The sequence below is a fragment of the Cololabis saira genome, chromosome 11 (assembly GCF_033807715.1).
Source record: "Cololabis saira isolate AMF1-May2022 chromosome 11, fColSai1.1, whole genome shotgun sequence".
NCBI lineage: Eukaryota > Metazoa > Chordata > Actinopteri > Beloniformes > Belonidae > Cololabis > Cololabis saira.
In genome coordinates, this window is record NC_084597.1 from 9,805,443 (window position 1) to 9,830,553 (window position 25,111).

At 38.8% G+C, this 25,111-nt stretch overlaps 1 protein-coding gene across 1 annotated transcript in view; it reads right to left on the reverse strand.

Annotated features, from left to right (window-relative positions):
• Nucleotides 1–24,892, reverse strand: part of csgalnact1a (chondroitin sulfate N-acetylgalactosaminyltransferase 1a) — a 62,502-nt gene extending 37,610 nt beyond the window's left edge. The window contains exons 1-2 of the mRNA XM_061733675.1: nt 24,762–24,892; nt 836–2,157 (exon numbers count right to left, since the gene is read on the reverse strand). Coding sequence (XP_061589659.1) covers nt 836–1,661 — 826 coding nt within the window. The 5' untranslated portion in view covers nt 1,662–2,157; nt 24,762–24,892. The remainder of the gene's footprint in view (nt 1–835; nt 2,158–24,761) is intronic.
• Between the last annotated feature and the right edge of the window lie 219 nt (nt 24,893–25,111).

Genomic DNA, 25,111 nt, shown 5'->3' on the forward strand with positions numbered 1-25,111 from the left:
AGGAAGGAAGGAAGGGAGAAAAGAGGAAGGGAAGAAGGAAGGGAGAAAACAAGGAAAGGAGGAAGGAAGGGAGAAAAGAGGAAAGAAAGAAATGAGCCAGAAAGAAAGAAAGAAAGAAAGAAAGAAAGAAAGAAAGAAAGAAAGAAAGAAAGAAAGAAAGAAAGAAAGAAAGAAAGAAAGAAAGAAAGAAAGAAAGAAAGAAAGAAAAAAGGATAAATTCCCGTTGATGACGTTTTTGTGTAAAGCTGATTTAGGAAGGAAGGAAGGAAGGGAGAAAAGAGGAGGGGAAGAAGGAAGGAGAGAGCAGGAGGAAAGAAGGAAGGAAGGGAAAAAAGAAGGAAGAAATGAAGGAAAGAAGGAAGGAAGGAAGGAAGGAAGGAAGGAAGAAAACAAGGAAAGAAGGAAGGAAGGGAGAAAAGAGGAAGGGAAGAAGGAAGGAGGAAAGAAAGAAATGAGCCAGAAAGAAAGAAAGAAAGAAAGAAAGAAAGAAAGAAAGAAAGAAAGAAAGAAAGAAAGAAAGAAAGAAATAAAGAAAGAAAGAAAGATAAATTCCCGTTGATGGCGTTTTTGTGTAACAAACATGGTGGATCTGAGAGCGATATAGATTTATATTTGAAAAGTTGGAGTTGAATTGGTATTTTTTTTATCGTCATTTTTATCGTTATCGGGATAAATGCCAGAAATTATCGTGATACATTTTTTAGTCCATACCGCCCATCCCTACCGTACAGTCTTTCTTTTTAAATGCCAGGCGTGTGTTTGTGTGCAAGAAGTCACCATTTCCAAATCTAATTAGTTAAATACATGAACGTATTTTCTGGGAAACAGTTCTCACCTTCTATGAAGTCCGACGGCGCATAGATCTTTCTTGTTTCAGTCTTCTCTGCTGCACCCTGGCCGTCCTGCTGGGACGAGGGCGTGTTCAGGCTGCGCAAGGCCATTTCCAGCACCTCTGCCAACTCATCTCTCTTGTCCTTCCTCACAGGCTTCTCCTCAGGATGCCGCGTGAGCCCCATCTCCAGTTGGAACACCTTTTGCAAGGTGAAGCTCTCAAAGGGCACCACGGCGTATTCGCTCGGCAACCTGGTGCCGGCCGTCACTTCGGCCTTCGACAGTTGACCCTTCAGGAAGTCCTGGAGGTCAGATTGCTGGCTCTTGGACCCTTGCACTTCTCCGAGTCCCGCTCCGTGTGATTCCGTGCCCCGTTCCTGCCCCTCCACCGGCCCCCCCGGCCCCGTGGCTCTTTTCAGGCTCTCCTGCACGCTTTTCAGCTGCTGGCTGCGCTCCTGCAAGTCCTCTTTCAGCTGAGCTATCTGCTTCTTCAACGAGGAGATGTAGAGGCGGTGCTGCTCCTCGCGCTCTTGCAGGAGCGCCTGGTAATTGCCGACTCCCGGCGGACCACCGCTTTGGGCAGCGGCGGCGGCACTGGCTCCTCCCGTCCCACCGGCCGCCGCACCGATCACCGGCCCCGTACCTCCTAGTTTGGGGTGGTTGGATCCAGGATGGGGCAAAACACGACTCAGCAGAAGGTCGTCAGAGTGCGGCGGGCTGCACGTCATCACGTAGAGGAGGGACAGGGAGCAGCAGAGGAAAACCAGGATGCCCCCGACGCGGGACACCCAGGTTAGCAGTCCACGTCGCAACATCACTGCATGAAGCATCCAAACTCACACATGCACACGGAAATATCATGTAACCTCACACAGGCCAGACTCGACGATAAGAGCCCATAAGCGATTATGTTCCATCACCCAGCGAGGAGGCAAGGCTACTTATCAACGTGAGGTCATTTGTTCTGCTTTTCAACCGCCTCAGAGTGTAACTTGTTTTGTCAGAGGAAGCATAAATGAAAGAAAAAGCCTGTGACTAAAAAACACTTTCTCTTGGTCCAGTTCACATCACGGTCTGCTTAAGGAGTCCGTTTCAGACATCGTTACATCATCTGTCACTCACTCGTGACTCATCCGTCTGTGTTTGCTCTGACTCTCTCAGTCAGTCCACATTGTCGTCCTCCCGTCTGCCCGCGCGCGCCGTGGAATGACTGGACGTTCGGCCACATGAGCCCGGCCGACGCTGGCTGATGCATGTGGGAAAAATGTGGCATTTCAATGAGAAAACAGATCCTCCTGCTCAGCGCTGGTGTTTCATGGTGTTTTCCTGACAAGGGAGACAGAAAGCAGAAGAGAGAGTTTTTCTTAAAGTTTGTCTTTAAGATGTTGTTCACAAATAAGACATCTAAAGTGTAACAAATCAGGCCAACTCTGGCCAGGGCCGCCGCAAGGGGTGTGCAAACCGTGCGACCGCACGGGGCCTCGCGCCCCAAGGGGCCTCGCGCTATGGGCCGTTTACTTTTTATTTTTATTTTTTTTCAAAATTATTTTTTTTCGTTTTTTTTTCGTTTTTTCCCTTATAAATATCAACAGTCACGTTCCATTACAGACCTAAATGTGTACTAGTCTGTGCATATCAATAAATATATGTGCAATGATGCGCGTGTCTGTTGTTCAATACAACTGATCAGACCAAGCGCAGACACAAGCTGCTCTGATCCAGACGGGTGGAGTGTGGAACAAACTGTCACACAATGTCGAGAGAACGATATAAATTCAGGAAATTTCCATCAGGGGATGAAAAAAGAAAAAAACTAAAGAAAATGGAAGAGTTTAATGCCTCTCTGAAAGGCTCGTTTGATAAATTTGTTACAAAAATCACCTATCCGACCAGGTCTCAAGCAGCCGCGGGGCCCCGCGTCGAGGCAAGAGATGATGATGAGGCAGGGGAAGGTATCCAGTATTTTGCTAATTGGAGAGTTAAAATTGCGCATATAGACACCCGATCCGACCCGAAAAACCCCAAAATTTCGCGCGCATGAGCGTAGCGAGCACGCGAGGGCCCCCCCCGGCCATTTCGCACAGGGCCTCGCAAATCTCCCAGTCGGCTCTGACTCTGGCATGTTGGTTTTAGGGTGCCAAAGGCTTGACGTGTCTTCGCCAAAATAAGCGTTTCTTCTCGGCTCCAGCTCTTGGACAGCAATGTCGTCACTGGTGTGTGACAACAAGAGGGAGTGTGCACAGAGGTGCCATTTATGCACTAAAATGTAGTTATCAAACTGTTAGTTACCATGAGTGCATATTCAGTGGGTGGAGGACAGAGTTACTGGGTCATATCCATACGTTTATCTTTCAAAACCTGCTCTACAGGCAGAGGTGTCAAACGTATTCACATTCATTACTCAGGTAGAAGTATAGATACTAGAGTTTAAAAATACTCCTGTAGAAGTTTTTTACTCAAGTAAAAGTATAAAAGTACTGGTTTCAAAACGACGTAAAGTATAAAAGTAAAAGTAATGTACCGGTAAGGGGAAAAAAAGCCATTAAGGACAAAAGCCATTGAAAATGAATGCATCTTAGTATAATGCAAATATATTAAAGAACCATATATGTGTACTATTGAGCATTAACATGTGTTTCAGAGAGCAGGAGATATGATGACTAGTTGCCTATAAGTATTGTAATGGTGCAAAAAGTCAAACTTCAGAGGCATGTTATCATTTATCCTAACCTTTATTGGAATGTACATCCAAGTTTAGTTGCAGGAATCTGAGGGAACGGATGTAAGAACAAAACTGGACAAGAACATCTGAAACAACCACAACCAAATTCACTCTATCCGGATGGAGCAATTTAACTGGATAGTTTTTTTTTAAAGGCCGAAATGAAATAGAGTAACGAGGCTGTTTTTAAAATGTAAGGAGTAAAAAGTACAGATAATTGCGTGAAAATGTAAGGAGTAAAAGTAAAAAGTCGTCTGAAAAATAATTACTCCAGTGAAGTATAGATAACCAAAATTTCTACTTAAGTAAGGTAACGAAGTATTTGTACTTTGTTACTTGACACCTCTGCAAATAAGACATCTAAAGTGTAACAATTCAGGCCTACTCTGGCATGTTGGTTTTAGGGTGCCAAAGGCTTGACGTGTCTTCGCCAAAATAAGCGTTTCTTCTCGGCTCCAGCTCTTGGACAGCAATGTCGTCACTGGTGTGTGACAACAAGAGGGAGTGTGCACAGAGGTGCCATTTATGCACTAAAATGTAGTTATCACACTGTTAGTTACCATGAGTGCATATTCAGTGGGTGGAGGACAGAGTTACTGGGTCATATCCATACGTTTATCTTTTAAAACCGGCTCTACAGGCAGAGGTGGGTAGAGTAGCCAAAAATTGTACTCAAGTAAAAGTACTGTTACTTCAGAATAATATGACTCAAGTAGAAGTAAAAAGTAGTCATCCAAATAATAACTTGAGTAAAAGTAAAAAAGTACTTGGTGACAAAACTACTCAAGTACTGAGTAACTGTTGAGTAACGTCTGATTTATTTTTTTAACACAACCATTCAAACAGACAAAAGTACAAAATAATCATCTCCAGGCAAATTAAATCAATAAAATAATAAAATAAATTAAAATTAATAAAAAATAGCTTAAATTAAAATAATCTTAGAGTAAATTCATGTACTTAAATAAATAATAAAATAACAGAATAAAAAAAGAAATTAAGCACAAGTAGCACAAAATTTCAAGCCTTTGTACTTTTCTTTTTTAACCAGGCAGAACTAGAACAAACATGAACTCATAGAAACTCTGTGTATATGTGACAAAACATGCAAAAACAAAAATTTTTCCCAAAGAATCACTCAGTGATGTCATGAGATTGACGCGTACGCGGATAAAAGGGATACAAGAAAAGTAACAGCTCAACGTAGCCTAATGTAGCGGGGTAAGAGTAACAGTTTCTTCTTCACAAATCTACTCAAGTAAAAGTAAAAAGTATAGTGATTCAAAACTACTCCTAAAAGTACAAAATGTCCCAAAACTTACTCAAGTAAATGTAACGGACTAAATGTAACTCGTTACTACCCACCTGGCTACAGGTAAACTAAAAACAACTTACGTTTGTTAGATTTATCTCTATTGTACTATTTATTTCACTTTTTTTAACCACAAAATCTGTTGAGATGCTTAATGTTTTCTTAAAGATAATTTATTTTAAAAATAATTACACCCCTGTTGAAGCATTTTGGTATCATGGTCTGTTCCATACCAGCATTAGATGGGGCTGGCTATGGATGAAAAGACTAAACACTGAGTAGTTTTCCATTTAATTCTTCATTCCTTTGGAGGAGGTGTATACATCTTTATTTCTTTTTAGGAGCTTTCAAAAATTTTTATTCCACTGGGAATGAACCAGCTTCGATGATCCACCAGTTTTATGGTTAATTTAGTAATTAGTGTTTTTACATTAGAAAAGCTGAACTGTAAGAATTACCCAGTTTGTTGTCAGGATACAGTTTAAAGCCAACATCCGTGATGATGGTATGTTGGTGCATTAGGGGGTTTACGACTTTTAAGTAACTGCATTATTTTTTTGCTTTTTTTTTTACACTTTACACACTATTCCAACTATTTATGATAAAAACAAATTGCATTTAGCTGTCCCTTTTTGAGACAGTTTAGATCAGGGGTCGGCAACCCGCGGCTGTAGAGCCGCATGCGGCTCTTTAGCGCCGCCCTAGTGGCTCCTGGAGCTTTTTAAAAAATGTTTGACCTTTTTTTTACTCTTTTTTTCCTTTTTTTAATCTTCTTTTTCTTCTTTTTTCCTTTTTCTCTTTCTTTCTTCCTTTTTCCTTTCCTTTTTAATCTCGATATTTCAACTTTTTTCTTGAAATTTTGACTTTTTTCTCGACATTTCGATTTTTGTCGCAAGATTTTACTTCAACATTAATCTCGAAATTTCAACTTTATTCTCGACATTTTTCTCGACATTTCGAAGTGGATAATGAAAAAAAAACTCTTCCTCCAGTTATAACTAATATAGAAACATGCAGCATGTGTTTCCTTCATTCTAAGGCTTATACAAGACTTTTAATTTTTTGCGGCTCCAGACATATTTGTTTTTTTTTTTCTTTTTGGTCCAATACGGCTCTTTCAACATTTTGGCTTGCCGACCCCTGGTTTAGATGTTTCAATCAGTCTGAAACCAAGAATTGACACATTCAGAATGGGTTGTGTACCTTCTGCAAGAAAAAAAAAAGGAAACACTATACAAGTGTATTTGGAAATGTGAAGGGATGGATGTATAAACATATTTTTGTTGGAATGTGTTTTTCAATGTTTGAGTTGCTGCATGCATCCGTAAATGTATCTCTGTGTATCAGTCTGAGTCCCCACACAGTCACCTCTTTGACAGGACCGCCTGAAGCTGGAGCAAATGAAAGGATTAGTATACGGCAGACGTGAATACTGAACTGTGCTTTAACACATGGCTGAATCGGGAGTCACAGGGCATCTCTCCAAGGAGGACCTCCACTGCTGATTCAAAAAAAAGAAAAAAGGAAAAGAAAAACAGATTTGAGGAGAAGGTGCTCATGGAGAAGTGGGTGCTAAAGACTGAGAACGGCTGCTGAAAACGAGTATCATCCTCATTTACAGTAAAACCCTTTTACAGCCATAAATCCTCGGAAAATATAGCATGACGTTCATGGAAATTTAATTAGCTACGCCGTTTGGTGAGCAAATGGTTCTCATTACTTAAGTGTTCTGGGAACTTACTTTTTATGATTACATCACCACTTGTAGAGGATTTAGTTTTTTTTCCTCTGTGATGAAACTTGTGCTAGTGCCAGAATGAGGCTTCACAAACCATTTGCACAAATTAAAGCATCCTTTTATCCTAAGAGTGTGAACTTCAATTTATCTTTACACTGAAGAAAAACTATCTTCACTTCGCTTCCTTGATGCATCACGTAAAGATTTCAAGCAAAATCTTTAAAAATGACAGAAACATCTGAAAATCCTTGCTTTAAAGAGGCATCTGCTCCATTAGATTATTGCTGCTGGTTTATTTTCTGCCAACTGACAAAAGAAAAAAAGCCAGACACTTAAGAGTAAAAAAGGAAAATTGTTTTAAAAAATAAATTGAGGTCAGACTGATACAATAGCTTAATCTGCTTTCCTTTCTTGCCTGTGGTATTAATGAGACCTTCAGAAACTTTTATCAAGCGTGGCACAAACACACCAGCAGTACAGATCACCTGAGGTGAGGCAACGGCTCCCTGATGCAAGGTTATGAGAGAAAGATGCATCGTTGAACGGGAGGCAGGCGTATGATTTGAAATTTACGAGCGGAGACCCACAGTTTCACCATCATGAGTGAGTTGATTCAGACCCAAATATTTGACTCCCCGTGGCGACAAGCATGACTGCAACACAAGAACACTGGCAGCTAAATAATCATGTTTGATTTTATTGGTGCTGGGATGCCTGAACAGGTGTTTGTGTTTTCCTGTTACCATAGCTGTCTTGCTCAAGCTCATGTATGGCTTATGTACGGTGGCCGGAAAATTAAAGAAACGCTGCAAATAAAAAGAAACGGCGCTGCAAATAAAATAAACGCTTTGCAAATAAAATAAATGCTGAAAATAAAAACAAACGCCAGTTAAAAAAAAGCAACGCTGCAAATATAAAGAAATGCCGCTGCAAATAAAAAAAAAAACAACGCAAATAAAAAAGCCACAACAGAAGTGAATTATTTTTGCTGATGCACCGGTGTTTTTTACGTGAGAGGAGAAGACGATGACGAACAGGTAAGTGAAAAGGAAGAAATAAGAAGAGCGAAGAATAAGAAGAAGAACGAACGAGAAAATAAGTGAAAAGGTTAGTGTTCAACGTCGCTACGTGTAATTTTTAATGTGCAACACCGGTGCATCGGCAAAAACAGTCCCCGGTAATTCACTTCCGTTGTGGCTTTTTTATTTGCGACGTTTTTTTATTTTATTTGCAGTGTTTCTTTTATTTGCAGCAGCGTTTCTTTTTGTTTGCAGCATTTATTTTATTTGCAAAGCGTTTATTTTATTTGCAGCAGCGTTTCTTTTTGTTTGCAGCGTTTATTTTATTTGCAAAGCGTTTATTTTATTTGCAGCGGCGTTTGTTTCTGTTTGCAGCGTTACTTTTATTTTCCGCAATGGCGGGTCTCGGCCACCGTACTTATGCTTATAGTTTACATCCAAACAACTTTGTGCCTAGAACCAAAATACTACCAAAGAAAAGTAAAACCAAACAAAGCAGAGAGAGGCAGCACTGACACAAGCAAAGGCTTAATTAATCTGACCTATTTTGCCATACATATAAAAGTACCGATTCAGTTAAGTGCAAGACGAGGCCATGAGCTCTCCTCTTTTTTCTTTTATTGATAATAGTTCACAAAATTGTCGGGTCGGCTTGTACACAGTTATATTAAGATCAACAAAATGCCCTTGGTTTTCCTGTAGAGACCCCATCTACACTATCTACATTTAATTCTTGTCAGAGTTTAAAATCATTTATTTTGATGCAAGTCTGCTCCAAGTGCATGAATTGCCATTTTGCTGCAAACACATATTGTGTTCTAACTCAATTCCGCTTTGATTCACATTGTTTTGGTCCGAGCAAAGATTTGCATTTATCATCCATCTATTAATAGACCTGGGGTTGTTTTAACTCCAAATGTTTTAATGGAAGACAACGTTTGTGTGATTGCATGACTTTGTTAGAGATAAAAAAAAAAACCTTACAACATTCAGGTTTAACACTTGCCGGGAGGTAAATCTATCATTGTCCTTGTCTGCCACATAATGACTATCCATTACCACAAGAGTTGCGTAAAACCTAATTACAGCAAAGAAAAACATGTAATGGAAACACCTGGAATTTGAAAAAACTTTCAAATATCCCAGAAACCCTTTTACGCTTCCATAAGGTGCTCCTTGAGATGTGTTGATAGTCCAGTTTAGCACCAAAGTGTAATGGAGATAAGACAGACGATTAATCACATTTGCAATAATATCGCAATATCATAAAATGCGATTTTAACATTGCAACATAAGCGATTATGGGGTTGTCATGTGACGCGAGCAAGGACTCAACTTCATCAACTCTTCATGCTGCGCGTTATTCACAACGGCCTCTGGCTAGACTGTTTTATACAGTCTATGGGCTAGATCAGGGGTCGGCAACCCGCGGCTCCAGAGCCACATGCGGCTCTTTAGCGCCGCCCTAGTGGCTCCCTGGAGCTTTTTCAAAAATGTTTGACTTTTTTTTCCTTTTTTTCTTATTTGTTTTTCTTTTTTTTTCCTTTTTTTCTATTTTTTTTTCCTTTTTCTTTTTTTCTTCTTTTTTCCTTTTTTCTGTTTTTTTTTCTTCATTTTTCCTTTCCTTTTTAATATCGATATTTTGACTTTTTTCTTGAAATTTTGACTTTTTTCTTGACATTGTGACTTTTTTCTCGAAATTTTGACTTTTTTCTCGATTATTTCGACTTTTTTCTCAAGATTTTGTCTTTTTTCTCGTCATTTCGACTTTTTTCTCGACATTTCGACTTTTGTCTCGATTGTACTTCAACATTAATCTTGACATTTCGACTTTTTTCTCGACATTTCGACTTTTGTGCATAATTTAAAAAAAAATCTTCCCCCAGTTATAGCTAATATAGATACATGCAGCATGTGTTGCTTTCTTTCAATGGCTTATACAAGACTTTTCATTTTTTGCGGCTCCAGACATATTTGTTTTTTGTGTTTTTGGTCCAATATGGCTCTTTCAACATTTTGGGTTGCCGACCCCTGATATAGATGGACCAGTCTGAAACTGAATCAGCTGAAACTGTCTAGAAGAGTAACAACACATCCATACTGTAGGATTAGCCCTGGTGCATAACCGCTGCTGCATCAGGAGACAGTCATCTAAATAACAAATGTTTCTCAAGATTTTTGGTTTTGAATAATTAAAATGATATTTTGCCATTATGGTGGGATATTGGATACTACAGTTTACTTTCGGAGCTCTGATTAAAACTATTACTATTCTACAGCGCAATGCTGATTTACCTTTTTTTTCTTGTTCGCGTGAGTCACAGATGTTGTCGCTCGTCAGTCTCACAGATATTGGTAATTTTCTTGCCCTTGAAAAGAGGTGTTTAAACCAGTAACACCACCAGATCTGTTTTTAATGTCTTTGAACCTTTTGGTGAGTTTAACTGTCCCACTTTGAAATGGAGGAGGAGGCATCTCTGCTAACACTGTAGCTGGTTTCTGAATCAAGGCAAGACCAAAGAACCATTGCACCATATTTTAGAGGAACGAGGCCTTAGACCAGAACCAGTTCTTAGACCAGAACCAGTTCAGAAGCCACAATACTAAAACTGCTCAACGTGGATTAAATTAACTCGGGGACACGTTCAGTTTCTTTTATTATTCAATTTGGGAACATCTTATATAATTCAATTTCACTGTGTTTTAATCAGGCCGAAAATTGAATATTTTGTGAAATCTGATTAAAAAAAAAAAACATACAAAAAAATGAAGTATTTCAAATTCGTATTACCTTAATTGTTTTGTTAGTTTAGACTTTATGTCTTTGAGGTAGTAGATCTGTTGGTTTGTGGTGTTGAAGTAATCTGGTTAAAACTTAGTTTAAAAAAGAATTAGTTATATTGTTATTATTAGTCTGTATATTGTATTTACAGGATACATTAAAATATGCAAGACTTAAAACAATGATGCCTAGCCTGGAAGAAAATGTTTTCTAAATGTATATAATATTGTGTTAGTATTAAAATCATCCATTAGGTTTTATTGAAGAAAAAAAAAAGCATATGAAATTGAAATATTGGGAAAAAAAAATCACAATAAGAGTATTTCCCAAAATCGTTCAGCCTTGACTGGAAATGCTCTTTCCACATTTGCTCCTCTTCGATATCACTGGATGTGATGTAGTTGGTCATATTTGAATGATTATCCGCAGCCTTCATCTAGTAGTCTAGTAGTCTAGTAGCGGCAGTCGCAATAACTTGTTCAAAACTAAAGGCATTTTTGTCCTTCTTCAAAGTCTTCTTTGTTTTGAAGAAAAGTCTCAGAGGACAAGATTCTAAGAGAGTAACTCTCATAAAAAGAAGTCTTGCGGGGCGACATTTCACGAGAATTACTCTTATTCACAAACTGTCAGGGTTTGGCATTCCCCCCAGTTTGTTTCTGTTTTGCCCCCTGTCCCATCTTCCCTGATTGTCTGCCACTGTGTCTCGTTATCCCCTGTGTATATCTGGTCTTGTCATTCCCTTGCTCCTTGTGGTTCCACTGTGTTTTCCTCCATGTGCCCTGCTTGTTTTTGCTCCAGTTTTCTGATCCCTGTTTTTGTGTTTTGATCTTGCTAAGCAGCGCTTTGGTTTTTGGTCCTTGCCTTTTCTTTGGAATAAACCCTTTTTGTTGAACTCCAGCCTCCCACTCTCTCTCCTGCGTTTGGGTCCTCATCTAACCTACCGTGACAGAACGGAACCACAAGGAGCAAGGGAATGACAAGACCAGATATACACAGGGGATAACGAGACACAGGTGCAGACAATCAGGGAAGATGGGACACAGGCGGGGCAAAACAGAAACCAACTGGGGGGAATGTCAAACCCTGACACAAACACCTTTCAAAGGAAACACACCCCCCTGCCCAGAGATTGATATACCGTATTTTCTGGACTATAAGCCGCTACTTATTTCATAGGTTTTGAACCATGCAGCTTATACAAAGGTGCGGCTATTCTGTGGATTTTTCTTCCACCGCTAGGGGGAGTGCTAACCGGAATTAGAATAAAAACTAAGACAAAATAAATGCAAAAAAGAATACGCTACTTCTTCTTTAGCAGATAGAAGTAGGTAGAAGCAGATTTCAAACAGATAAATAGATAAATAAATACCGGTTATTTTCTCTTGGTTCTGTCCCGTTTTAATCAGCAAAGTTGCTGTCGTGTTAAAAGACACCGTTAGGAAAGGATCTATTTAGGTACAAACATGTACATCATTTACAGTTCAAAATCGTTCTGTACATGTAGTAAATATCTAATCTAACAACATAAATATCTGCGGCTTGCATATCTTTTTTTTAAAATAAAAGTGGGTGCGGCTTATATACAGGTGCGGCTTATAGTCCAGAAAATACGGTATATTCTAGGGAGAACAAATAACCTACCGGTAATTTGTCCAGGGTGGAGCACAGCTTTTCACCCACAGAGAACTGGGATATGCTCTTGAAGACCCCCGTGACCCAAAACAGGAAAAGCGGGTATAAATGGATTGGAGAAATACTGTAGATAGCGTTCAGCCAGATTAAGCTATGGCAGATGAGACGGCACTTCATACTTTCAAGGAAACTTAAACCGAAACCGGATGAAGAAACAGCTCTGATGTTTTTGATGGTAAAAAAAACTTGCAATGAATGAACTATTAATCCCCAAACAAACATTGGAAAAACAGCGATGGAAAATTTGGCACTTGTGGGAAAACGTATTAAACGCTTTTTAAAATGTTCTTTCCAATTAGGTGAATATTCAGTCTGAAACTGATAAATTACCAATAAGGACTTGAGAGAGAATCCAGATATCAGTAGTTTTAATTAAACAGTTTCATGCAAAAGGGTCAAAACATAAGGCATCTCGATGCAGAATGACAATGAACATAGGGAAGCATAAAGATTTTAAAGCATAAAAGATGACTCATGATTAATATAATAGCTTTTTCCTCTCTTGTAGCTCGTAGACGTATTCTACTTCAATGGAAGGACCAAAAACCTCCATCTCCCAATTCTTGGTTGAAAGACCTGATGTCATTTTTATATTTAGAGAAAATTAAATACGGTATTAGGGGTTGCTCTGATAAGTTTTCTTATATTTGGGAACCTATTCTTTCTTTTGTTAATTCTTTGGCATCCTTGGAAGATTAATTTAATCTGATTTAATTACAGGGAAGTTTGATATCGCTAACCATGTCTAATTTTTTTTTAGGGTTCCTCTTATGTCAGTTTATTTAATTTTTTTAATTTATTTATCTTATTTCGTTTTTTAAATTTTTTAAATTTTTTTTATCTTTTTTTGTTTTGTTGTTGTTGTTTTGTGTGTCCTGTATTTTATTTTATTACTTTATTTTTCCTATTATTATTGTCTTCAGCCAGAGTTTGATTGGTAATTGGTACTTACTTTGGGACCTGTTTATAATTACGTATTTTGCAGTGTGTGTGTTTTGGGGTGTTTGTTATGTTAAGTTTTGTGTCCTTATTTATTTATTTATTTATTTTTTTGTGTGTATGGTAAAATATAAAACGGGGTATTCTGTCGAACCCTTTAAAAAAAATGTTTATTGTGTAATATCATTTACATGGACTACCCAATAAAGAAACATGTTAAAAAAAAGATGACTCAGTCGACAAATTATTGTGACGTCAAAGCTAATCTTTTAGGGGCAAAGTATCAGTCTGCATACTCTGTTGAAAGCTTAATCCAACTGTGCCAAGGCTACATTTTCCATCATAATCACAGCACTTCAGCTTCAAACTGGCTCACGGCCTCAGACATCTGGATGTCCAACGCTTTAGATGTCTGATGTCAACTGGATTACGTGTCTCGTGTGTCTAAGTGCTGCTGAAGACTCCCCGCTCTGGTTCGCAGGGACACTTGGTGAACAGTTTACCTCTGTGTTGGCGGAAATATCTGCAGTCAGGATAAAAACCCAAAAGCACGTACTTCCAGTATAATGAAAGAGACTGTCTGTCTTTTTGTTTTTAATTACCTAATCTCACAGAGTGAGTTTTGCTTTTAGTACAGCCTGTGAAAACTGTCCGAACAGCAGCCAGTAATGTCATATTTAAATAATATTTGTGTAGCTTATGCTCAGCATGAGCTCATTACAACAGCAACAAAAGCCACAGTGACCCTGACATGAAATTTACCACAACAGTTCCTGTTTTCTCTCTACCAGTCGAAATCTCTTTCGTGCAGGGCTGGCACCTGATACCAACCTCCTGATGTTTTTTTTTTTTGCAGATTTCAAACACCAAATAACAAAAACTTTGTTTCTGCATTTGCTTCTTTGGCTTTTACCGGGTGACAGAACCTGCATACCATTGCACATGCAGGTTTGTTTACCAACACAATAACTAGGCAGAGGATGCATTTCCTCTACTTCCTGAGACGACAACACTGATAAATGTGTTTTCCCGCCCTTATCACGTATTTCATTTTCTTTGTCACTTTGGGGATGAGAGGGTTGACTGTCGATGAAGTAAATGATCAAGCTTTCATAAAGAAAACTAAACAAAAGAGAAAAATGATTTCATCATATGGTATCTTGTGGTATCTCCAGCAGCAGATCTATGCAGTCTCTTGTTAAACCAATAAAATCACTTCCTCCTCTCATACTGCAGCTTCCTGCCAACAGAAGGTGTGTGAGGGTCTGTATTGTTCTGTTTATGTGTTTCTATTCAAAATGATACCATCTGCACTTGCAGCACAGATATTAATGTTGCCATCAGTCTGAACAACTGTTAAAAGTATCTTTCTTATCTTTGTGAAACTAAGTCTGACAGGAGAAATGGTGAGTAAACAAGAGCATTGAATGGCGAGTCTGTGCTGCAGGGTTTTACTGTCAGAAAACACAAAACTGTTTGGTTTGTTTTCTTAGCCCTCTGTTCCATTTCTGTTTGACAGTTAACACTGGTACAGCAGAAATCACACACATGTGACAGGCTACCTCCATTTGTGTGTTCCCTCTGTGCTCCAGCTTTAAACAGACCAACCCCTGAACATCTGAGGCACCCAACAAGCAACCTGGTGACCCCCTCAAAACGTGACAAGTGCACTATTTCAACCTTGCTGTCAGATATAAAGACAACTCGGTCTTTGTTCTCTGCTGGTTATCACAAATATAGAAGATGGCCTGCTGTGGCCATGCTCGGTATATGAACTTGTCAAATGGTGTTTGTGTGAAAACAATGAGAGTAATAATAAAATGTGGGGAAAGGGGTGGGCAAAAATATTGATACGGCAATATATCGCGATACATAGTCTCCTGATACGGTATCGATATTCAACGTATGTATCGCGATATATTGCCGTATCAATATTTTTGCCCACCCCTAGCTGCACTGTATTTTTGTGATTTCAATTTCAGTGTGGGTGAGACACTGCATTTTATTTTGAGCATTTTGTATCTAAGAATAATGCACACTGCACTTTTTATTGTGTTTCAGTGTGTTTTTTCATGCAAATATGTTGCATATTAAAATGGAAAGTTTGAATTACATTGTTTTGACTCAGTCTGTCCAATGCATTATCACTATCATCTGATGTACATATATACAACTTGGATTTTAAGATGTGTAATGCATTTTTAAATTTTTCGGTGAACAATGTAGAATATCGCGATAATCAGGATATATCGCATAATTGCATATCGCAATATTGTATCGTATCATGGCTCAAGTATCGTGATTAGGGATGTTAAAAATTAATCGATTTTCGATTAATTGCCGTTATGAAATTACCCGATTAAAATTAACGATTACAACTAATCTATTTATTTATTTTTTTTTTTTCGTTTAATTTCACCAGCTGGTATTACGCCCGGACCACATTTAATGCGACACAACGCGCCGCGGCGCACACATAAAGTTAGAAGAAAGAGACGGCGGATATGTTTGGTTTTAGTAATATCATGCTCAGGCAATGAGTCTGCAATGGCCCAGACGGGAGACACATGTAGCTCAGTGCTTAACTTTGATTTTTAATCCACTCTATATTCTTCTGGTTGTTCTCCGATATGCTGCCCTAAAGCCTGAATTATGGTTCCGCCTTAAATCGACGCAGAGCCTACGCCGTAGCCTACGGCGTAGGCTCTGCGTTGTTGTAACGCGGAACCATAAATCAGCCTTCACCCGGTACATACATAGGTTTCTCTAAACATCTGTCCCCGCTACAGTTTTAACTAAAAGAAAATGTGCTCCAATACAGCAGGTCTCATCATTTTATTTTGAACACTGCCAAAACTCTAACTTAAAACGTAACTAGAACTTAAAATTTGCTTGACACAAATGACACTATTATGGCTGCTGCTACTACTAATAGCCTTGAAGGGCACTTTATATTATATTCCTTGTGGTACAAAAATGTCTTTTTGTTACTTTTGTATCAAATAAATATTTGATTAAGGAATACATTAAAATGTCCTTTGTATTTTATATAAGCAAAAAAAATTATGTTTGTATCTCAGATGGGGGAAAAACGCCGCTTATCAACTAATCGATGATCGATCGATAAGGTTATCAACTGTCAATTAATGAAATAATCGATAATTTGCATCACGATTCGTGATGCGTATCGTATCGTGAGGTCCTTCCCAATACCCACCACTAGGGGAAACACAGAGAACACACTATAAAACAGTTTTGCGCTGTTTGACTTATTCTACCTGCAAAGCTTTTTGGCTTTGTTGAGCGTCTCGGGCCATCCTGCGTGAACTGCACTTTTGAGCTCTGGTTACTTTTTCTTTTCCAGGGGACTGTGAGAACCTTGGGAAAACATTCAGCTTGCACATCTTGACGTAGTTTGCAGAGGATGTTTAGGCGTGTTTAGCCACACCATTTTCATATTCACCTTCTTTACAGATGGTGTTGTCTGTAAAGAATTTGCTGGAACTTAATTGAATCCATGTTTGGCTTCCTTCAGCCACTGACTGCTGAAGGAAGTGTGCTCGATTCTGGCAAAATGAAGAGGTCTCTCATTAAAATGCTTATTTTTTTCTCTCCAAACATACTTTGACTAATTGTGAGTCAAATTAAATTTTGATTCACCTTCTTCAGCCTATCCACATTGTTACCATAAAGAATCAGTCTTATTTTAGTTGTTTGGAAAGCTCTCAGCCTAGATTTTGTAGCAGACCCCACTGTTACTGTTAACTGCCATTTCCTAATTACATAATGATCTGAGGAAATGCCTTCCTGAAAGCTCCTCGCTATCTTCTGACAACCTTCTCTTCCTTTGTGGCCATTGCTTCTTTTAATCTCAAAGCTCTGTCTAGGCAGCCGACTGTGGGGAAAAACAACCATGCTCACTTGTAAAGCTTTTACTTTACATGACCTGACTTTTGCTAATGATGACAGTGAACGATCCATCACCCTGACGAGCTAATTATGGCCTGAGATCATTGTAAGTGCCATACAAGACACCTCGAATGCCTTTAAAACCTTAACAATGTGCTCCTAAATAAAACAAAAAGTGAATACTTAACGTTGTGCCTTTGTGTTGATGAATTTAGGCTCTCCTTCAAATACCCAATGTAGTGTCCGAATTTTCACATCACACTGTAGATATTAGCACATCAGCTAAAAATACAAAGTTATTGTCCTTTAAGACCATAATGTGTTAAGACTGCCTTCTTGTTAGTCTCAGAGTTTCGCATACTTATCCCGAAACTATGCACATGTTTATGTGAGAGTGCATTAATCTTTTAAGCAGCGCCGCTCCTCCCACATCCCTCTCCGCCCATACACATCCACTCTAAGTAAGTGGTCTCTTTGATCATTAGAAACAGCCCCAATAAACCATGGGAGGATGCATGTTTCAGCTTTGCTGCATACTCTCCGTCTCTGTCTTCCTGCGCTGTCTCCCTTCAACCCCCAGCGGGTTGTGTGTTTGTTACAGGTCAAGGATGTTAACGTGGCTATGTGATGTTGGCCCTCAGACAGCTCTGTCTGAACATGCCCTCTGGCAACATCACTAAATAAGTGAAGTTTTCTTGTTTTTTTTCCTGGAGACGAGAGATTAGTTTAGATTTAAAAATAATGTTGGTATGAACGTCAAACTATCCACGGATTAGGAATGGGCGATATTTCACCGTTCACGATTTACCGTCAAAAAAATTCCCCACGGTAAGAATTTGTCATCTCGCTGTAAAAACGATAAATTCTCGTTGATGACGTTTTTGTGTAAAACTGATTTATGGAAGGAAGGAAGAAAGAAAAAGAAAGAAAGAAAGAAAGAAAGAAAGAAAGAAAGAAAGAAAGAAAGAAAGAAAGAAAGAAAGAAATGGGCCAGAAAGAAAGAAAGAAAGAAAGAAAGAAAGAAAGAAAGAAAGAAAGAAAGAAAGAAAGAAAGAAATGGGCCAGAAAGAAAGAAAGAAAGAAAGAAAGAAAGAAAGAAAGAAATGGGCCAGAAAGAAAGATAGAAAGAAAGAAAGAAAGATAGAAAGAAAGAAAGAAAGAAAGAAAGAAAGAAAGAAAGAAATGGGCCTGAAAGAAAGAAAGAAAGAAAGAAAGAAAGAAAGAAAGAAAGAAAGAAAGAAAGAAAGAAAGAAAGAAAGAAAGTTTTGCAGTACAGGTGTAACTTATTTAATTGGTTTTTATTAATTCAATTTAATTGGTGTAGTTTAGTAGCATTTAGTATCTTTTAAAGCAGTGTTTTGGGAGCTCCAAAGACTGAATGTGGTGATAGATTTATAGTTAAAAAGGTGGAGTTGAATTGGTATTTTTTTAATCTTAATTTTTATCGCTATTAGGATAAATGCCAGAAATTATCATGATACATTTTTTAGTCCATACCGCCCATCCCTACCACAGATAACTTGAGGGAAACTATTACGTGAATAGATGAGACACATGGTGCAAATGCAGAGCGGAGACATCAGTTAGTGCGGGTGTGGGAGGAGAGGAAGGCAAGAGAAAGGTTTCTTTTGATGTCTCTTGTTCCCTCAGGTGATTCTCCCTCATTCATTAGGGGCCAGTTTCCCCAGAACCTTTACCTGCAACATGTCATCTGGAAGACCCTTAAAAAAGAAAACTCACTACACTCCTTCACTTCGCTGCACTTGTGCGCATTTAACTTACAGTATTCCTTCTTTTCCCCCCCATCCTCTTCTCTTTTTCTCTTTGTTGATCCTCAAAGTGTATTACTTTTCCAAAGTTGGAGCATAAATATAGCAGACTAAACTTTATTTTGGGGTTTTGCTGCGATGAAAGAGATTTACAGCGGCAAAGAAACATGAGCTTTTAAAGGTGTTTTTGTTTTGCTTGTTTGAATAAATATAAACTTCAGTTTCATTTATATTGTGCAGGCTCACACTTGTGAGTGTGAACCTTTCCTGATCTCACCATCAGATTTTATATGATTTACTTGTTAAAGGTCTATGTCTTGCATCCTCCAATTTAGGGCTGGGCAATATGGCCTTTTATTAATATCTCTATATTTTTAGGCCATGTCACGATACACGATATATATCTCGATATTTTGCCTTAGCCTTGAATTAACACTTTGATGCATATAATCACACCAGTATGATGATTCTATATGTCTACATCAAAACATTCTTGGTCATACTGCATTAATATATGCTAATTTTAAACTTTCATGCAAAAGGGGGGAAATCACAACTTAGTCAAACGCACGTGACTGACGTATGTAAGTAGGTGCGCTTGTTTTATGTCTCTGAGAAGGAGATACGAGACGAGAAAGAGTGAGAAAAGCCTGCAATGTAATGCCCGCGGCTAAAAGCAAATGCATGACAATGTATACTCGAATATTCACGATATAGTCATTTTGTACATCGCACAGATTAGAAGCCGCGATACATCGAGTATATTCGATATATTGCCCAGCCCTACTCCAATTACTATAGCACTGCCTTTATTATAAAAGGCCTCATCTTTCCAGTATCAACATCTGGGGGACCGACCTCAGGATTGAACATACTTATTTCAAACCAGTCGGTAAAGAAAAAAGTGCATGAAACACATGTACTTCACTACATTTACTCCCAGAATCCCTTGCCTATACTTTATCTATGCAGCAAAGTGCGCAAAATGTTTTTTTTTAAATTGAAGTTTCATTGTTTAGGTGCTTACTGTTTCAATTCTACCAGGACTGGAGTTACGTACAGTGAGGTGTTCAAACCCCTGGGCTCCTCAATAAAACAAGCCAGTAGATGAGATGTCCTTGACCATTTTCTCAGTTATGTTTTTATCTCATTTTCTAACGTCATCTGCATCCTGCCTCGCTGCACTGATTACCCACACCAGTGACTGATGACTCCTGCTCAACACAGAAGCTCTGTTCGTTCGTCTTACAGCCCCACGCTAACGAGCCACTGGTTATTTCTTTTTTGACCCTCTTTTGTGTTTTGAAGCTCCATAGTGGTCGGTTACTTCCTTCTGCTAAACCCTGGTAATAGCTAGATCAGGGGTCAGCAACCCAAAATGTTGAAAGAGCCATATTGGACCAAAAACACAAAAAACAATTATGTCTGGAGCCGCAAAAAAATGAAAAGTCTTGTATAAGCCTTAGAATGAAGGCAAATGGCAAAGGCGAAATGTTGAGAAAAAAGTGGAAATGTTGAGAAAAAAGTGGAAATGTCGAGAAAAAAGTCAAAATTTCGAGAAAAAAGTGGAAATGTTGAGAAAAAAGTGGAAATGTCGAGAAAAAAGTGGAAATGTTGAGAAAAAAGTCGAAATGTCGAGAAAAAAGTTGAAATGTCGAGATTAAAAAGGAAAGGAAAAAGGAAGAAAAAAGAGAAAAAAAGGGAAAAAAAGAAGAAAAAAAGAAGAAAAAAAAGAAAAAAAGAGAAAATAAAGAGAAAAAAAGAAGAAAAAAAGGAAAAAAAAGGTCAAACATTTTTGAAAAAGCTCCAGGGAGCCACTAGGGCGGCGCTAAAGAGCTGCATGTGGCTCTAGAGCCGCGGGTTGCCGACCCCTGAGCTAGATAATATTACTCCGGTTTCCATTGTACCAAGCCCTTTTGGATTTGTTTGAGCCGTTCATCTATGAACTGATCTCCTTTTTGTGACAACACACCAAACTTGGCTTACAGCCTTGCCAGCCTGTTGTGTTGTGCATTTGAGTCTTCAGTTCTTAAGAAGTTCTTGTCACAGCAGATCCTTATCTTAAGAATGGAGTTTTGTCTGGAGAGGTTTACACACCATGTGCCTTTTATCCACCCTGTGCTTTCTGTTACACTCATAAAAACTAAACGGTGTAAATAAAAAAATTGGAAGAAACTGCTTCAAAAAAATCTTGGTATTGCTTCGTCTGTCATATCAATGTATGCTGCCATGATGCTGGGCCTCATCACCTTTCTTCTTCTGCTTCTGGCTATGGTTTCAAGTCTGCAACCCTTGCTTTAACAAACAACGAGTGCGCTGGTGAGGTGAGTGCACTGTAAAAACTGCTAGAAAAGCTGAAAAAAATAATATGTACATATTAAAGACACGATTAGAGGAAGCATATTTTTTGTAAAAGCCACAAGTTGTTGTGATTCGGTTTGCTGAGGACCCAAATGCAGGAGAGCAGGAGCCAGGAGTTGCAAAAACCAAGGATTTATTAATAGTTAGAGAAATAACAGGAATAATCGTTCAGTTGCGGCTACAAGCACCAAAATTGGTACATATACTCCTTAGGGTTTGCTCTTTTGATAAAACCATTGTGCCAAAAAAAAAAAAAGATGGCAGCCTTTTTTCAAGATGGCCGCCATCGAATATACAGTAATATTGCATTTCGCAACAAAATCCAATAGAGTTGTCCTATTGGAATGATCTTGGTGTCAGATCATAACCTTTTCACTATGTAGAATCTAAATTTGGACCCATGGACTTACTCATTGGCTTCCTTGTACCATATATCAGTCCCAGAATCCTAATATTCTGCCAAAATATAGGTTTTTTGTTATGTTTGATCCTGGTAAAATGGATATAATCAAAAAACCAAGAACTAAAAGCGCTGCAGAGCAGGATTAACAAAAAACCAGGATCGTGAAGGACAAAAACTACGAGGAGACATGGAGGTAGAAACAGTACGGACCGACAGGGAACAAGGGAATGACAAGACCAGATATACTGAGGGGATAACGAGACATGACGAGACACAGGTGCAGACAATCAGGGCCAATGGGACACAGGAGGGACAGAACTGAAACTCAAACTGGGGGGAAGTGTCAAACCCTGACACAAGTGAACTGAAATCAACCAGATGAACCAAGTGAACTGAACCAGTCGGTGAATAGTAGCTGCCATTCTTTGTTGTCACACCTAAAACCACCAGCCTGTAGCTATTGTGTATATATTTTAGATTCATGCTGCTTTCTTGCCAAAATGCAAAACAACACACATGCAATTACAAGAACGGCTTGGAGTAGCAAGTCTGGAAGCAGGATCTGGCAGGCACACCCATGAAGAACTATCACAGTTTTTCTGGTTGTTTCTCTTGAGTCCACAAACACTATTAGTATCTTTAACCTTGTTAAAGGTAGTAACCAATCTTTACTAAAGAAGCCACGTCAAGTCATTTTATTTATAAAGCCCAAAATCACAGGTCACAAATTTGCCTAAAAGGTCTTTGTTTCAATCCATTCAAAAGCTTTAAGGCCTGATTGATGCTGGAAGGTAGTATAGTTCTGCCACAATCACGCTAGTATGAACCAACCAAAGCTCACATGATTCCTGGTGTACAATCATGTACCTTCACATTTGTTGCTGCAAGGGTCCATCTACTGCATATCCCTGAAAAAAGTCCTCCAATAATACTCCAGCTAGACACGAGAGTAACATAATATCGATAATTTTCCATCCACAGTGTCCGCAAAGGGACGAAAATACAACTTTGGTAACAGCTGGTGAATAAAATTGAGCACTTAGCAGATGATGAGACGGACATTGCGGCCAGGAATCCTAAGAGCCCAAACCAGATCTATATTACTGACCACAATCACCGTTGACTGGGGTAATAGCTAAAAAAAGTAGCACAAATATTCTAAACATCAAATCAACAATGAGAAAAAGCACGACTTACAGTCTGTGCTCAGCAGAGACCACGGCCACAAAGTGTTAAAGCTTTAAGCTCCTCAGTGAGAGAATATTATGGACTTCAATCATTATATTGTGTGTTTATTTGTAGACAGGTTTTTTTTTTTTATCTGATATGCACTCAATTGTTTGCTCTGCCTCAGAAATCCACTACTGGTTTTATTTTGGACATAAACAGCATCAACCAGCATGTCAACCAGCATAAATGAATTGCTCTCATCTCAGCTTGCAAACACGCAAACATTGATTTCAATGCCTTTAGGGACACAAAAGTGACCCACTAAGATTGATCTATTCCATGAATCAATAGTTAAATGAATGGTGTCACCTTATTCTACAATGTGCTGGGTATAAATCTATCACTAAAAGGGGTTTTAATGGGTTGTAACCCATGAAAACACAATGAAAAACCACTTACTAATTCTGATAGGACGCAGCCAATCTCTCCGTAATTATGCCACTGTATGATAAATCTTAGTTTGCACAGTGAGACACTCCCTGTGTCATGTGCTTCATATTTGTGTGCAGGGTTTTAGCAGGGGGAAACGTATGAATAGCTGACTACAGAGATAGCAAGAGAGCAAACAATAAAAGTTGACACAAGATATATAAATTTAGGGAGTCAACAAATAGATCCCCTCAGACAATATCCTGGGATTTTTTTTTTTTACCATGAATCAAATTTGAAACTCCCGTCACTTCAAACAATAGCAGTCCATTAAAATATTTCACGGATATGTTTGCAAAGCTTCTTACCTCCCTGTTTTTCTCGAACTGCAAACAGCTTTACGAACATTAATAGCAGACTGTGCAGCAACATTTCCTAACTGTAGCCTGTCTGCATGCAAGGCGGTATTGCTTTTAGTAATTACAGCAGGTTTTGGAGGTTGTAACTCTACTGCCTCCACTCTCTGCTGTTGATAGTAAACACTGATTTACTTAAGCGAAATTGTCACTTGGCCCTGGAGTCAATATGCCCCGCAGTGAAGCAGATAAGATCACCATTTGATTCAATAGCTTGGAATAAATTGATAACATCTAAACAAGTTAGGGCCAAATGTAATTTAATCAAATGCAATTTGTCAATTTGCTGCAGGGAGGTCACTTCAGTGCCATGAAAATGCGGCTGGTTTAGCCTCCTGTATGGTACTGTTATCTGATCTGTGAAACATGAGAAGACAAGTCGTCTGCACGAAAAAAGAGAAAGTGAGAATGCACTCAATCCCAGACTTGCAGGACAAGTAATAAACACATATTTAGGACACATAGAAATACAACACAGCCCCAAATGGGGCAACCTTACCTTCAGGGCACAGGAAGCACATATATGTCATAATTTATTGCATCACAAATTTCACACAGATACAGTTATTTTCCACTGTTCTCTACTGCTTAGGTCTGTCTGTTCTGTGCTAAACAACCTCAAATACCACATAATCCCCAGTCCCATTCTTCTAATATGAGAGAGAGAAAAAAAAAAAAAAGTCTGCAAGCTTGCAAACCAAATATTTCAGGGTGCTCACTGTTTGTTAGTGTGAACAGTAAGCAGGATTAGAGCAATTTCCCTCATAAAACCTCCAGCTAACTCAGCATGTGTATGTGTGTGCATGTGTGTGCATGAGTGAAAATGGTTAGGTACCCTGTCGAAATAAAAGCATGCACTCACAGTAAGTGCATGTCATTTTATTATGCGGTTCTACTCGCATGATATTATTTGGGGTCATGTGATTTGACTTTCAAACCACAACAAAACATAAGTCCTGGTTCAGAAAGTGTAACATTTGTAATTAAGAGTTGTTTGTGGTTTAATATGCAGGAGGAAAAGTGTGCAGGACTTTTGTCTGTGACATGATAGTAGTGCGTCCTTAGGAGGTAAATACAGTTTACTTTCCACTACTTTAAGAAGTATGATCTATGTAATATTAAAAAAAAACTATTTAGAATTTAAAAGTTCTTACGAGAATAATCGCTAAATTCACAGGCACGTTATTAAGGTATTTATCATTTAACATATCTTTAATTTGACATTGCAGTACCTAAATATGCTTAAATTTGCCGCACCACTTAACTCACCTTTGGGTCCAGCAGTCGTTAGTCCATTGTGGGAGCAGGTTTTGTTGCGTCCCGGTGTGGCGGACTCTTCCTGCAGCCTTGCATCGCTCCACAGTCGCTCCCGGAGCGACCAGAAGCCGCTGTGAGCGTCTGCTCCGCGGAGAAGCGTCAAAAGTTAGAACAACACCGCAACGCCACAGCACCCGCCTTCAAAATAAAATACTTTTAATTGATACCATTTTGGCATTGACTTGTTTTAAGAATCGTGATCTAATCAGAGGTGTCAAAAGTATTCACATTCATTACTCAGGTAGAAGTATAGATACTAGAGTTTAAAAATACTCCTGTAGAAGTTGAAGTGTCAACTCAAG